At 63.9% G+C, this 16,175-nt stretch overlaps 2 protein-coding genes across 2 annotated transcripts; one reads left to right on the top strand and one right to left on the bottom strand.

Annotated features, from left to right (window-relative positions):
- Window positions 1–14: 14 nt before the first annotated feature.
- On the bottom strand, window positions 15–2,273 carry VOLCADRAFT_94211 (uncharacterized protein; the record flags this gene model as incomplete). The annotated part of the gene is made up of 6 exons (XM_002953376.1): window positions 15–519; window positions 607–692; window positions 1,227–1,298; window positions 1,493–1,576; window positions 1,852–1,936; window positions 2,017–2,273. Coding segments are annotated over 6 exons (1,089 nt in total), but the record flags the coding sequence as incomplete, so codon positions are not given.
- Window positions 2,274–2,554: 281 nt separating this feature from the next.
- VOLCADRAFT_118351 (uncharacterized protein) lies at window positions 2,555–13,407 on the top strand (the record flags this gene model as incomplete). The annotated part of the gene is made up of 13 exons (XM_002953473.1): window positions 2,555–2,689; window positions 2,849–3,210; window positions 3,908–4,991; window positions 5,576–5,744; window positions 6,087–6,794; window positions 6,941–9,082; window positions 9,221–9,354; window positions 9,478–9,702; window positions 9,824–9,927; window positions 9,987–10,286; window positions 10,841–11,612; window positions 12,131–12,947; window positions 13,238–13,407. 13 exons carry the CDS (start codon window positions 2,555–2,557, stop codon window positions 13,405–13,407), a joined length of 7,122 nt encoding a protein of 2,373 aa, XP_002953519.1.
- Window positions 13,408–16,175: the final 2,768 nt, after the last annotated feature.

Raw genomic sequence — 16,175 nt, 5'->3', positions numbered from 1 at the left:
TACAGTCCCCTCACCTGGACGGGATCCTCATGCGAGCAAAGTCCAAAGGTGTCCACGACTGTGTCAAATTGGCCAGGTGCAAAGCGATGCAACTGAGCCCCGGACTCCAATTTCCCTGAGGTGCACCGCTGTGCATAGCTGCATGCTCGAGATGCGTCTCCACAGCTGCACCCCTCGTGAGACGGCCCTTGCACCACGGACGACATTCTTCTGGATTCAACCGTTGGACGGTTGCTTGTTGTCACTGGGTGTTCTGAAGCGTCGCCCCCCGGAGCCGACGCCGCTGGTTCCGGCTCAGTAGAAGGGGGCATCAGAATGCGGAAAAAGTTTAACAAGCCCCTAGCGTGCAAGCCAGGCATTTCCTTGAGTTCGGGCTCCAGAACCTCCGAGTCCCTCGCGTCCCTAGCGTCCTCAGTGACCGAGCCACTGACCTCAACCGCCTCGCTGGCCACCACCCCTGAGCTGCCAGGTTCTGCAGGTTCTGGCCGTCGCCGCCTCCAGTACGTCCACCACGTCGGCCTGTGAGCGGATATGGGGGGCCTCTACAATTCACTCACTCCTGTCCAGGCGTTCCGCGACACTTATACCCTGACCCTTGCCGCTCACCTTTCCCTGGTGCCCGCCGTCTCCCAAGTCCCGTCTTCATTAGAAGCTTTCGGCGGCGCGTTGCCCGAGCTGCTGTCCACTAGGCACTGTTGCAGACATATGATAATTGAAGGGCGGCAGGGACGGGGTAACTGCTTCCTGTCATGTTGATGACGGTATCATCTCAACCTTCATAAGAGCTCGCAATGCCTAGTTATGCAACACGATCCAGGGGCTCGCGTCGCAGCAAAAGCCCGCAGATCCGGCCTTAGGCGAAGGCTAACGCACGCACGCACGTGCGCACAGTCACATACACGCCCCTCTCCCGCCCGCGGGAGCGCTTAGGGGGTCTTTCCGTTGGGGCTGGGCAGAAGCCCCTGGCCAGTGTCAGGCCCGGTCAGATACTTGTAACCTTCTCTCTCTCTCTCTCTCTCTCTCTCACACTCACACTCACACTCACACACTCACACTCACACTCTCACACTCACACTCACACTCACACTCTCACTCACTCACACACTCACACACACACACACACACACACACGTGAGCTCAGCATGGAATACGGACAAACTGGGACCTGGTGGCAAGGGAATAGAGGGAACCTCGCCCTTCGTCACCCGCTAACATACGCCACGCACATGCGCGTCGGCGAGGCAGAACTTCGTCCGGACATGAGGGTGCTTGTGACCCAGGTGAAGCTCGTCGAAGAACTGCAGGGCGGGGAATGGCGGGGCCAGGAGGGGCAATAGATACCGCAGGTACCCACGCATGGGTACCGAAAGCGCTGTGGTGCGAGCCCAAGCAACTGCATTATTCCGTACACCACGCAAAGAGTGATATGTAAGGGATAGTCCCTATACATACCATAGCCACAGCACGATGCGCCAGCAGGCCGCTTCCTTACCTTGTCTTCTGCTCGCAGCAGCATCTGGGGGCTCAGGTCAGTGAAGGTAAGCGACTTGATGTCCCGGTTGTCTAGGTTATAGTACTGTCAGGCAGTGCAGGTGGGCAGATGCTCGTGTCGTTGGACGGCAACGCGGTGGGTCCAACGCCGACAAGGCGCATGGGAACGAAAGCACACATCCATACACGGAACATCAGTGGCTGGCCTCACGCGAGATGTGGTGATACATGAACCCTACGAGCTAAGAGGCAGCCATGGCGTCTGGAGTAAGCATACCAGTCATGCAGCCATAGAGCCGGACCGGTATTCCTCATCTAAGGGTGGCCCCCCGTTGCGTGGGACCGAGGATAATAGCTTACCTGGAAATTACGGCCCGTCCCAACAGAGACTTCTAGGACTTCCCCTTTTGCCTCGCGGAGTAGCCAGCGCCGCATCATTCCGTACCTGCGCCGTACCGCATACCACGCATCTGGTACAGACTACAGAAACACGCCTACTTAAACGAAATCTAAGGGGCCACCCACCAAAGAGCCGCCTCCTCTTGCCCGATGGCCTCATCATACTTGTCGGCAATTTTGTCAAAAACACGGAAGCTGGAAGCATGGCCCACGGAGGCCTCCTCATCGCGCAAAGCAACGTGTGCTTTCGCGTAACGGTATGAGAAGTAAGCCGTGCCGCCGAACAACAGAGCGCCGCCTAAAGCTAGACTGCCTGTAGTAATAGATGGTTGTCCGGTACGCAGCGCGCGTGCACCAGACAGGACTCGGGAGCTTTTAGACATTTTCGAATCCGAAAAATACTTATTACTTTACAGAAAAACCATGTTGGAATGCATACACATGACACCGGTGTATGATGGCATATGTTGATGTCTTCCAACGTCCGGCAGAAGTTCTCGAACGAGCTGTTAAATAATGCACGGGTAAACGCTTATCCTATTTCACAGTTCTATGAGCATGTTCGCTGTACAGCGGAGGTACCGGTACCGGCGGTACGACAAAACTAGGAACGAAAAGGGAAAAGCCGCGACAGCCGTCTCGGGGAACGATGTAAGACTACACAATGCACCCTTATGCCTACCCATCTGAGATATGGGCGAGAGCAAGGATCGCCTTGTTTGCTCCAGCGGCTGCAGCGGCAACCGTTTGCGACGTCGGTACAGGCATCCAAGTTCCCTTCAGCGCGTTAGCCCAGCAGGTGCGGCTATGACAGCTTTGGACCATGGTTCTACTCCACACCGCGACTTGACAAAAGCAATTTCAGGCTACTGTTCACACCGGCGGTCAACCTCCCTAAATCACTACCCCCTCCGGTACCTCGGCAATCAATCGGCTCCCAACTTGTCCGCATTCGCAGATCGTCGATCTGCAAGCTCTTATCGAGTCATGGCTTTGGGATAGCGGCAACCCTCCAACCACCGGGCAGCGCCGCACGGGCCTGGAGCCCATCGCCCAACGCCATGATGGGTCACCAGTTGCCGGCCTTGACGGGCCCGACTTCCCTGACCGCTCCGAACCCGAACCCGAAACCCATCAACCCCACGTGCTCATCGGCACACACGTGGCCCCCTCGGGCAGCGGCGAAGGCGGCGCTAGGGGTTATGACTGCGCGCCAGCGGCGGTGGCGGCGGCTGTCGTCGAGGGTCCCTCCTTGGTGGCCGTGTTTTGCCCTGCATCCCTGGACTACATACGCATGACTTTAGCGGTGCTGGCAGCAGGGTGGGCAACCGTCCGTTGTTGGGGGCCCCGGGCGCGATTGTGCGGCGAGAGGCTGAAGGGGGCCTAGTTCAGGTCGAGAGGACCTGGCAGGGTGTGGAGTTGGCGGAATGTAGGACTCACAGCGTGCTGAATTCCGGGTCTGGCCTTCGTGACCCCCCCGCCGGGCAGCAGCTTCAATCGTGTGTGGTTCGTCTTTGCTCCCCCGGGTGTGTGTGGTTCATCTGCTGGTGGGCTGATGATGTGCCTCTGTGGCCGGGGTAGGTACCCGGGGGTAGGGCCCTCAGGATGGCGAGATGGGGCTTATGCATGTCCCCTACGTGTTTGCTGCTCGGTCCGTGTGCCGCAGGCAGCCGCAGTGCATATCGTCATCCACACGACAGGCCGAGCATGACCTGACACGGTAGCAGCAACACCAGCACCAGCACCAGCAGCAGGGTCGCATCCCACCCAGCGACCAGGACCCCAAAACAAATCGTCGTTAACGTCCCAACTCAGTCCAGCCTCGCGACTGACACAAATCCAATACCAGTTATGGACACCGGATGATGGACGGGTGCACCAATCCACAACGGCTATCTGCAGCTGCACCGCACCGCACCCCCGGCACGTCAATGCGAACCCGCACCGGGCCTCTCACCCTTGCCCTTGCCCTTCCTGGAATTCTGTCCTTTACGCCTGCATGCCGGCTGTCGTACAGCGCTGCCTTCCTCCCGCTGGATCCCGAATGGCCGGCCCCACGGGTCGCGGCGGTGGTCCGCCTGGCTCGTCCCACGCTGCTGCTCACAAACAGCGCCCACGAGCACCTCCTACCGCAGGAGCTGCTGCTCGCTACATGCACATGCAAGATCCACGTCGCCCCGACGGCGGCGGCTATGACGGCGGTAACAGAGTCCAGTGCTCGGCCGCTTTCCGGATTGGAACCGCCGCCGCCGCCGCAGCAGCAGCAGCAGCAGCACTCGCATTCCCGCACAGGACGCTCCCTCGCGCCTAAAGTCCCTCCACCGGAAGTGAATACTGACCGTGTGGGTAATGGCGGCGGTCGCTCTCAAACGCCCGTCTGGCTTGATCGTCATCCCGTACGACAGCTCGCCATGCCGTACTTTGCTGTGTTGTACACGTCAGGCTCGACGGGGGAGCCGCTGGGCGTGTGCATGAGTGCGGCCGCCTGGCTGACGCGCATCGCCTGGATGCAGCGGCGCTACCCCCTAAGGGCGCCGACCTCCGAGTCCGCAGGATTACCTCCACCTCCACTGCCACCACCACCACCCCTCTCCAGCCGTCTTCGTTCGGGACACGGAGCCAGCGAGCCGGCGGGTACGGGGGGGGAAACGGCGGAACCTTCGGACTCTAGGGAGGGCGGCGGCGGCGGTGAAGGGAGCATCGGCGGTTGTTGTGACGGCAGCGGCGAAGAGCCTGGGAGCGTGGTTTGCTTCTCCACCGCCGTCAGTTTCGTTGATCACCTTTGGCAGCTGCTTGCGCCGATCCTGGCTCCCGGCTGCGGGGCCCTCGAGGGCTCAGAAGGGCACCGTGTGGGCGAGGGCAAGGACGCGCATCGAGAAGGAGAGGAGGGGAAGGAGGCCACGGCAACTACGCCCTTGGCGCCGGAGCCGGCGGCAGCGGCAGCGGCAGCGGCGGCCGTGGATCTGGAGACGGCGCCGCCAGCGGCAGCGGCGGGACGTGTGGCTGGACCTTGCAGTGTCCTGATCCCGCCTCCGGGGCTGGCGGCGCTGCAGCCGGAGCGGTTCGTGTGTCTGCTTGCGGAGTACGGCGTGTCACACTTGGTGCGGGTTTGGACGGGACATCGCCTGCCTGGTCCATGCGTGTGCGAGTGCCCTGTGTGTGTGTGTGTTTCGTGCGGTCTTTATCACGCGGTCAGACGGACCACCTGGCAATGGAAGTGTTGGATGACCGACGGCGAGGGCCCAGTGAGAGCAGTCCCGGGGAGGCCCCCGGGCCCCCGAGCTTGCGGGGGCGTTGGGCGGCGCGTCATCACCCCCGGCCCCCCCGGGGTCCCGACATACATACAGCCTACTGGGTCCAACACGGTGCCGCGTGGTGTGTCCTCACAACGCCATACACCGTCCTCAAGCCTGGCTGGCCAGACGCCACTCCGCGTCCGCTCTCACCTCCCCTTCCCCCCAAATCGTCAGATGCGAACTGCTCCTTTGGTGGTTGTATGACACGGTTGGTGGTCCGATTGACAGGGGTGTCCTGGAGCACCGCTGTTCGCCCGCACGGATTGAAGTTATCTTTTCCCCCCTTTGAGATTGAACTATTGCGCGTTGTATTGCTGCCAGCCCCGCACACCGTCTTCCCCCGGCTTCAATCGTTTGTGGTTCGTCTTTCCCCCGGGCCCCCGCCCCAGGTGTCTGTCCCCTCGCTGCTGCGCCACATGCTGCCGGCCCTCCGCACCTGGCAGCACCGCCTGGGCCGTCTGAGATTGCTGGTCAGCAGCGGAGAGCCCCTCGCGGGTGACCTGGCGGCGGAGCTGGCGGAGGCACTGCCGCAAAGCGTACGGCTGCTCAACCTGTACGGTAAGCCGTACGCCATGGCACGGTGGCTGCTGCTGCTACTGTTCCTGCGTCTTTCGCCTGTTTAGTGTGCAGGACCTTTGACCTCTGCTCCGCTACTGCGGCGGCTGTTGTCCTCTTGTATGTCGTTCGGTGTGGCCAGATCGGTGTGTAAGTGCCGCCCTGGAGGGTTTACCCCATATTGAGGAAATCGCAGGACTCGACAGAAACGCGATTGGTTTGGAGCAGGTTGTACGGAGCTGACCGCGGACTGTACCTGGTTTGAGGTAGAGCGTGGCGGCGGCGGCGGCGGTGACGTGTCTTTAGAGGCCGCCACGGCCGCCTCCGCGAGTTGGGTGCCCGCAGGCTGGCCCATCGGTGACACGCAAATCCTGATTGCGCCGCTGCCGTACGATTCGGACAACGACGACGGTCCCGACTGTGACCCAAGCGCTCGCCGCGGCAGCAGCGGCAGCGGCAGCGGCACGACGGCTGCGCTGATGCGGCCCTGTGGTGGCCGTGGCGGTTCGCCCCGACCTGCACCAGCCGACACTAGCGACACCGCAGCAGCTGCCGCTCCTGATCCTGATCCCGTCATGCCGCTGTCGCTAGGCTCGGCAGGCGAGGTGTGGGTGGCGGGCAGCTGTCACTCTGCCGGCTACTACATGCCTCCTGCACCACCACCACCACCACCACCACCATCGTCATCACCGCAGCCAGCTCAGCCCACGCAACGTCAACCAGTCAGGAGGTGTCCAGGAGCCCGCCGAGTCTCAACCGAATTAACCGCCATCCCAACTCCCTCCGCCTCCGGACTCAGAGGGTCTGCAGCGGAAAGGCCGGTTCCTAAAGAGGACACACCGCGAGGGGGCCCCGCCGAGTGGGAGGGGACAACGGCCGGGGTAACTCGTGGGGCTGGTACCGCCCCCGCCGCCGCCGCCGCTCGGGATCGCTTCCTGCGTGTACGGCTGACGGCTGATCAGGCGCAGCGCGTGGCGACGGCGGCGGGTCGGTACCCCGTCCTGGAGGCGACGTACTTCCGTACCGGAGACCTGGGCCGCCTCACGCCGTCCGGTGGGTGGCTAGGGCCTACCTACCTCGCACTAGAGAGCCCCTTGTGTGTCGCCTTACCCGCCAGGTTTGCATGTTTCCCGCGCTGCACTACCTGCTGATGTTATGGCTCTGGTGGCTGAGGGCGCCCTGTGACGGCTGTGATGCAGCTGGAGGGAAGGGAAAGAGCTTGAGCTCTGGTACCGAAGCAAAAGTTCCCCCGGAGGCCATCTCGACCGGTTTGGGCGTTCGCAAGCTGCTGTTAGATATCCTGGGGGCCGCGACTGGGGAGGCGTCTGCACCGAATATCCCCCCTCCCTCCGCCGTAACGGCCCTTCCTTCTACACGTGTTCCTGTGCCTGTGCCGTTCCTGCGGCTGGCGGCTGAGTGGTGCTGCCGCGCTCTGTCTTGCTGTCTACCGCCGTGTTATGTGGTGGCGGAGGCAGGCTGTCTACATCTCCTGGGTCGAGTGGACCGTCAGGTCAAGGTGGGCGGTGTACGACTGGATCTTGGGGAGGTGGAGGCGCTGCTGGCTGCGCACCCTGCCGTGCGGGAGGCGGCGGTGGTGACGGCGACGTCTGTGAAGGTGACGGCCGAGGTGCTCGCGGAGGCGGCGAAGTCAGCAGTGACTGGCTCCGAGCCCCGCCATATTGGCAGCCTCCGCCTCTGCCAGCAGCAGCAGCAGCAGCAGCGGCGGGCCCCACTCGGGCGACTTGGTCAGCTGGCGGGGGCACGGAACCCGGTAGCCGCAGCTGCCGCCCCGGCTGCGAAGGCGCCTTTGACCACCGCGGCCGCTGGTGGGGCCGGAGAGGGACCGCGAGGAGGGGTGGAGGAGGACACAGAGGTGGGTGGGGATCAGGACCAAGGTCATGAAGGGCACGCGGCCGCGGCCCCCAACGGCGGTGACGGCAACATGGCGGCTGCAGAGGTTGGGGAGGCGGAGGGGGAGGAGCTGCCGCCGCTCGAGGGTCTGTCTGGGCTCCCGCGGAGGAAATCGGGTTCGCCTCCGGAGCTGCTGGCGTACTTGGTGCTGGCGGAGGAGGGCGAGTCGGCGACGTGGGCAGATGAAGCGGAATTGGGGGGTGCAGGACGCGGCGGGGTCAGCGGGGAGCATTCCGACATCCCAGCAGTCGCTCCGGAACCAGTCGCGGCCGCCCTGCGCACCTGGCTAGCGGGGCGTCTGGCGCTGCGGAGCGGACTGCGGCTGCGCTTCCTGGTCCTGTCGAAGAAGCTGCCGAGGAACCCGGCCGGCAAGATCATGCGCCGTCAGCTGCCACCGCCGCCGCGGCTGGCGCCAGCACAATCACACAAGGAGCCGCATCGACAGCCGCCGCAGCCGCAGCCGCCGGCGCACATGCCGCTGAAGCTCCCAATCTCTGAGTCCCGCACTCAGCCGGGCGGTCAGTCGCTACAGGGAGGCTCCGCAGACCCAGGCTCCGCCGGGGGGGGGCCCCCTCCTCGTCCCGCCGGTGAGGGGACAGTGATGCGAGCCGTAGTGGCGGTCACCGGGCTAACGGGGCTGGAAGCCACCACGGACATCTTCGCGGCGGGAGCGTCCTCCCTTGATGCCGTACAGGTAGCGGCTCTGCTGGGTACGGATGTACGGCTGGTGTTGTCGTATCCAACGCCGCGGGCATTGGCGGCGGCGCTGCGCAGCAGCAGTGGCGGCGCCGGAGGCGCCCACAGCAGCGGCGGCGGAGCAGTCGCCATCGTTGAGAATCACGAACGGGAGCGTGAGGGGGACTGGGAGGATGACGAGATGACGCGACGTGGGGGAGAATGGCAACGGGATGGCGGCGTGAGGAGGCGTGTACTGCAGGGTGATGATGGCGGCGGAGGCGACGAAGAACCTACAGGCCTGCCGCTGAAGCGACGCCGCCTGGGCGGGCTCCGACCGCAGCCGCTGCACGCCCCGCTCGTACCACCTGCCGCCGTTGCCGGACCCGCAGTTGCAACGGAGCCACCGTTTCCCATGCGCCTAGTCAAGAAGACAACGGCCGCCGCCGCCGCCACCATTGCTGCTCCTGCTGCTGTTGCTGGCGGCGCTGATGTCTCTGAGAATAACGCGGCAGACGCTGACAGCAGCAGCAGCGTCGACAGCGGACTGGATGCGCCTGGCGGCGGCGCCGCCGCCGCCGCCGCCGCTGCCGCCATCCGGGCGCTCCGCGAGGCTGTTCTCACCTGCCGCCAGCTGACGTGGCGGCGTGGCGGTACGGCCGACTGGAGCTCAGGTGGAAGTTGTGCGGGGTCCACCCATGTCCTCCGCCACGTCCCTGCCGGGGGCGACAACGGCGACGACGGAGGTGACCAAGGTGCCGGCGGCCGCGGCGCGAGCGCGCAGGGACACGATACATCTTCTCCAGGGCTTGTTCCTGGGAGTGCAGGCTCTGCGGGTAATGCTACTGCTACTGGTGCTGCCGTTGCTGCTGCTGCTGCTGCTGCTGCTGCAGCGACGGCGGAGGCAGCCCAAGTCCGTGCGCGATGGCGCTACCGCTTGGGCCGCTGCGTGGACGCGCCCGTCCTGCTCGTCAACCTGGATCTACGAGATCCGGGATCACGACGAGCGGATCTGGATCTTGGCCAGGTGGATTTCGCCGGCGGATGGGCTGGGCCTGGTGGCCATCACCATGGTCATCAGCGAGCGCAGCCCCAGCAGCGGCCCCAGCATGCTGCCCCGGCGCACCCCCCCGCAACCCTAACGGCCCAGGGAGCGGCATTCCGCCCCTCCCGCCTGACCGTGCTGCTGGCCTGCTCGCATGACGGGGACGTGGCGTGTCTGGACGAGGCTACCGGGGTGCCGTACTGGCACGTGCGTCTGCCGGCCCGGGCCGAGGCCGGCATGGCGATTGCATGGGGCCCCACAGGGCGCAGCAGTGTCAGCGGTGGCGGCGGCGGCGGCTGTGGTACAGCAGCGGCGGCGACGTCTGCCAAAGTAAGTAATTGTCCAACTGCTGCGGAACCCGTTGCTGGTGGCGGCGGCGGCGGCGGTAACGATTTGACCATCAGCGCCGCCGCCGCCGCTGCGGCATCTACCGCCGATGCAACTGCTGCAGCTACAGCTCTCGGATGCAACGGAGGCCGCGACAGCGCTGATACTGCACGGGTTGGTGCCGTACATTCACGTTTTGGGGCAACTCCTAGTCTTCGCCACCCCCAGGTCAGCGCACCTTCCCGGGGACCGAGCACCACCACCATCCCCACCAACCCCACCAGCAGCATTCCCCCTCCCGGAGTCGGCACCGCCTCCACCAGCAAGCCGCCGCCGCCGCCGCCACCGCCACCGTCACAACACCATCATTCTCACCATCCGGACATCATGCCGTACGTCCTGGTGGCCTGTGGTGACGGTGTGCTGTACAGTCTGGATCTCGCGGACGGATCTGTGAAGGGCGCGGTGGATTGCGGCGGAGAGTTTAAGAGCCCGCCGGTGTGCGACCCGTGGGTCGGAGCGGTGTGGGCCACTGGGCACAGCCGCCAACTGAGCGTTATGGGCCCCCCGAATGAGGTCCTCGCCAGGTGGGTCCTGCACGTCCTGTCGCAATACGGAATGGGGCCCACGGGGCTGGGCGTGTACGTGTGTGTGTATGTGTGTGTACGTGTGTGTATGTGTATGTGTATGTACGTGTGTGTGTAGGCGAGTGGGACCGGGCCGTAGCTCAGCTGAACTCACAGGGGTAACCCGAACTCCAGGGGAGCGGGGGACTGGCGCCGGGGGGTCGCATTGGGTGGCCGGTAAGGCCAGCGAGATCACGCCATCACGCAGCAGCACCTGTCTACCTCGTGATGTTGTTGGGGACGTAAATGGCTGCAACGTCCCCTCCCCCGTATTCCCCCGCTCTCTATCTCCTCGAGGACCACCCGCACCCGCACCCGCACCCGCACCCGCACCCGCACCCGCACCCGCACCCGCACCCGCACCCGCACCCGCACCCGCACCCGCACCCGCACCCGCACCCGCACCCGCACCCGCACCCGCACCCCGGCGTGTGTCCGGCCCTCCACGCTCACCCCGCAACGCCTCTGTCTGGCCCTGCTGTGCCCCCTGCCGCCCACACGTACCTGCCCCGGAGCGGCCCCCACATCGAAAGGCTTCACATAGGTGCACCAATGTCCGTGCCAGTTACCTTCACCTCCACTCCGCGACCTCCCGCCACCCCGCGCTGCGCAACGGCGGCCAGCTCACCCGGGCCGCCATCGTACCGGCGGTGCAGCGGTGCGGCGGACGACAGTGAGGCGTGCCGTGCGCAACGTGAGCAGCATCAGGCTCCGGAGCGGGGTCAGGAGCAGCAGCAGCGGCAGGAGGAGCAGTTGAGGGAGCAGCTACAGCCCAGGGAGGAGGTGGCGGCAGTGGACGACCCCGTCCGTTTGGCGCTGGTGGCGGCGCTGGATGGCAGTGTTTATGGCATCCGCGTCGAGATTATTGAGGGGGCAGCTGCGACCGCCCCCATTGCTGCTGAGGTTGCGACGATCGACTTACCACCACCCGGTGACCAACGGACCTGCGACAGCGGCGCTGGCGGTTTCGGCGCCACCAGGCGATCAGGCTGCGGCAGTAGCAGGGGCCCCGGTCGGGCAACCTGGTGGCTGCTACAGCTGCGGCTGACTCGGCTATGGGTACTTGGGGGCCCGGCGCCTGTGTTCAGCGCCCCGCTGGTTCTACCGCCGTCCCTCCGGGGCCATCAGCCCACAGCCCGGGGCAGCCATGATCGGCAGCCTGGGGGAGAGGGTGCTACAGCCGCTGCCGCTGCCGGTGCTACAGCCGCTGCCGTGGTCATCATCGTGGGGCATGTGGACGGCTCTGTGCGGGCCGTGCAGCTGGCAGCGGCTCACCAGCATCACTCGGTACGGCGCTGCTACTGCGGCGATTGTGTGATACGTCCGGATGGGCGGCATGTGGTCTGTTGAAGGACGACGGCGAAGAATACCGCTTCCGTGGATGGGAGTTGTTCCCTAGTTGGGTTGGCTGTGCTCTTCGCCGCGCGGAGGTTCTGCGCCGTACATGTACGTGTTGCTGCGATGTGTTGTTGAAAGGAAACACATCGGGAGGGGCCGCACTGCGAGGTGTATGACCTCTTGTCTTCCCGAAGACCCGCAGGTGATACCCACAGGTGTGCCCAACAGCAGCGCACCATGACGTCCCCCATTGCGGCACTGGTTGTTCAGAGCGGGATGATGATCGTCTCCTCCTTCCATTCCCCATTCTTCCTTGCGATGCTCGACCTGCAGATTCGGCTTCTTCCTACTTTCCCTCCCTCCCTTCCTACTTTCCCTCCCTCCCTCCTTCCCTCCCTCCCTCCTTCCCTCCCGTCCTCCCTCTGATTCAAACTGTGCCATCCTCATTTCGTCCCCCCCGCCGGCAGCTTGATGCAAGTATGGCGCCGCCGATGGTGCGCTGGACATCTCGGCTCCGAGGTAACCTGTTCGCTGATCTGGCCTACCTGCCGCCGCCGCGTCGTCGTCGCTGCAGCAACGGCGACATATCGGCTGCTGCTGCTGCTGCTGCTGCAGACGTACCGACTCCATCAGCATTTGGCGACCCCGCCACCGCACCGCCTGGCACTGTGCCGCCTGGCGGGGAAGGATTCATCCTCGCCGCCACGCATGCGGGCTTGCTGTACGGCATGGATTCAGTGTACGGCACTACCTTATGGCTCGTGGACCTAGCCTGTGGGCCGATCTCCGCCGCGCCGGCGCTGGCCTTGAGCCCGGCCTGGACTGGCCGTTGTGCCGCCGCCAGCGCGGGTTTGGACTCGGTGATGTCATTTGCCCGGCGCCGCCGTCCGGAGGTTGCCGACGGCGCTAGCGCGGTGGCGGCTGTGTGTGCTAGCAACGGTGCGCTACTGCTAGTGCGCATGACGTGCCTGAGCGCAGGCGTAGGTTTCGGAGCCAGATGCGACACGCGACCGAGTCGGGGCCAGGTTGCGTCGGAACCGGCAGCAGCCGCGGCAGCGGAAGTGGAATTGCGGAGTGGCTTTGGCTCCGCGCTTGCCACTGGTAACGGACCGCCAAAGGGCTCATTGGAGGGTTTGCAGTCGGGGGTGGTCCTTAAGCGGCATGTAGAAGGTGGAGCGGTCGACAACTTCGTGGCGGCGCCGCAGCACCGTGACGAGGATCCGCAGCCGCAGCTGGAGCTGGCCGCCGTGGGGGCCGCGGTCGTGGGCGCGAGCCAGTTCCCTGGTGCGTAGGTGGTGGGGCTCGTGACGTGTCCCATCCCTCAACATGTTCACATGCTACGTCCCACTGCCAGCTACCCAGCCCACCTAGAGGTGACGGGATCCTGGGGTGGTGGGGTGGGGAGCTGTGGGATGTGGTGTGGTGCGCGTGTCCATTGGCACTGTGTACGTGCGCACGCATGCGGGGTGCGGCTGGGGGGGCGGGGGGATGCACAATACGGCGTGACGCAAACACCGTCACGGAGGACCGCCTTTCGCGGGTCCCTCACGAATATGCTGCCGTGGTGACTGCAGGGGAGGTCTTCTCCTCGCCGCTGCTGCTGTGGCGGCTGTCGCCACCGCCGCCTCCGACACCTCCACCGACAGCTCCCTTAGAAACAGCCCGGGAGCGCCACCAGGCGCCATCCCCCGAGCCCCCCCCCGCCGCGACCACCGCCCTCCACGACGCCCCGACTAGCCGCTGAGCTCGCCGTAACTCTGCATGGCCCTGGGGATGTGGATCGCGACGCACTTTCAGACGCGGTGCGGGTGGGGCATCTACCACCCAGTTCACAGATGAGGTGGTGTGGGGACCGAGGCGCCGGCCGGGACAGGGGCAGGGGCAGGGGAAGGGAAAGGGAGCACGCAGTGTGTGTGCCTGGACCGGGGGGCAGTGAGGGGAGTTTGAATGAGTCTGGCCTGGGGGACTATGGTGGTGCTGGTGGCGGCAGCGGAGCCGGGGGGGTGCCGGCAGCAACGGCAGCGGCTACGCTGTCCCTGTACACCGGTTGCCGCGATGATTGCGTGTATGCGCTCGACATGGATGTGGGCATGGATGTGGCCGCTGGGGTTACGGAGGAGGGATGGGATTAAGGGGCGAAGAGGATAGGAGTGTGGCCGGTGAGGTGTGGTGTGGCGAGCGGTTTTCTTCAGGCCCTTCACGGCATTTCTGCTATTTTCTCTGTGTAGGAGCCGACCCCCCAGCGGCCTAAAAGCTCAATTCGGTGATGCTGCAGCTGCCGTAAGCTGCCCTCCTGTGGAACGGTACGAAACACACACAGCTCCGCACAGAGGACCGCCACCTCAGAAAGGAGCCTATCATGTCCTCTGTCCGGCAGTAATCCTGTTCCGTATTAACACACCGCCCCTGGGTCCTTCAAATGGCGCCTCCACTGCCCTATCCAAACAACGTCCTATACTGCTCAAACCCTCAGCCTGGGAAGCCCTGCCCACGCCAGACACGTGGTTCACGACGCCGTGTGACCGATTCATGCACAATATGCACCCGCAACACGGCCCCAGAAATCCACAACGCCGTCGTGGTAGTGTACAAATTTACAACACCCGAGCCGAGTCCATTCGCCGAATGTAACGTGCACCAGGCAACCAAACCCATCCGTAACCTATGCAAGCCAAATCGTGGAATCCCTCCCCCATACAACCGAGCCACTCTGCCCCAGAGCCGATCCAGATCGGCCGCCAGGGTCTTCACCCGGCGGTCCCTCCGAGGGAGCTCCATCACGGGGACCAAAAGCAACTGAGTGCCGCCCCACAGTGCAAGCGGCAGTAACAGCAACAGCAGCCAGCCTTCACACTAGAGCACAGCCCGCACAGCCGAATCGCACGGCAGGGGTAGGGAGGAAGGGAGCCTCGCGCCTCGGCCAGCACTTTAGCTGTTCCACCCTTCACATTTCCGTCGCCGTCGCATCTCCCCACGAGGCACATCTCCTCTTTCGAGCCCTTTACAAGCACCCCAGATGCGTGCGTTTACTACCTGCCTTCCTCGTCATGGCGCTTGCCTTTATGCGCTGCCCTGCCATGAACTAGTGCTTGCAGGAAGCATCAACTGCAGCAGAACAAAACAACCCTACAATATAGACTGGTCCGCGCTGGTGCCGTACGAGGGCAAAAACAGGATTGCAGGGTTGTTTTGTTTGCCCTCGTACGGCCGCCAGTACGGACCAATCTGTAAACGCACAGGTTCACGCTCCAGTACAGACACCCGGCCAGCAAAGCACGGCAGGACAGCCCGGTCCGGATGCGGGTGACCTGGGGCCCCCAGGCGCACCAGCAACCCCGCAGAGGTGCTAACCGCCAACCAAGCCAGGCGGGACGGAAGGGAGCGGCAAAGGCGGCGGTCCGGTCCGCGTGCACGTAGTTTACACAAGGTAAAATCTTTCGAAACACAAACGATAATAACCACATTTTTCTTCACAACCGCAGACAGCAGCTTTTTTCCATCCCTTGCCTCTTCGCTTGCAAGCTGAGCAGCAGTGCTAGGGCAAAATCTACTCCATTGGCCCCCATGGCCCTCGCAAAGGCCGAGACGCGGATAACTTCGATTTCCTCCTACTGCCGCGCTGCTCTCGCGGTGTGGCCTATTGCGAACAGGCAATACAAACATACAACCAAAACTCGAATCTTCAGGATATCTGCTCATCAGCTCACTCTCTTCCCACCGCACCGCACGAGCCACAACAAACACGGTGTCACGTCGTAACGCAAACAGACAACCCCACATGCTGTCCTAAGAGGTCCGTACATCGCAACGCGCAAAAACGGGTGGCTGTTACAACCCTATTATACCCCTTAAATGAGCCAGCCGCGCACAACCACACGAAAAGCCCCTCCTCCTTGCTGTACCGGCCAGTACCGCCGCTCCATCACTCTAAGCGAATAACCTCCCGCTACCCCTTTCGCATGTCTCTCCATGTCGTCGTTATGCTTCACATGCGCGCAGGAACAGACACCCCGCCGCTCAACGCGCCGCCGGCGCCACTCGCCCCACCACAAAGGGCCCTCAACGCGACTCCCGTTGCCACCCTCTCCCCCCCCTTCAAAACACCATACCGAACCAGAGCTCTGCGCCACTGCCCCCTCGAAGCGCCCCCTTCACTCACAGGCGGGCGCTCCTTCCCGACCCTCCCTTGCGCCCCCGCTATTTAAAACACACACACACACACACACACACACACACACATCTAAACACGACCGTCAAGGGCGCCCGGTGGTCATTCGAAACACACAGTTAGGTTTTAAAGCGAGATAAAGCGCCGTGGCACCAGCGGCACCTCAAGCCGCTAAAAAGCGCTGGTGCCACGGCCCGTTAATGAACCCCGCTGTGACCCACCCTCCTGCTACCCCCTGGGCCCTGACCGCTATCTTCTCCACTCCTCTCCACTCCTCTCTATTTCATGTCCACCACCAAGCTGCCAGGGAAACTTCCGCCATCTGCTGGCTGCGCTCCCGAAGG

The sequence above is a fragment of the Volvox carteri genome (genome assembly GCF_000143455.1).
Source record: "Volvox carteri f. nagariensis unplaced genomic scaffold VOLCAscaffold_36, whole genome shotgun sequence".
Lineage (NCBI taxonomy): Eukaryota > Viridiplantae > Chlorophyta > Chlorophyceae > Chlamydomonadales > Volvocaceae > Volvox > Volvox carteri.
This window is presented reverse-complemented; position numbering and strand designations above follow the sequence as displayed.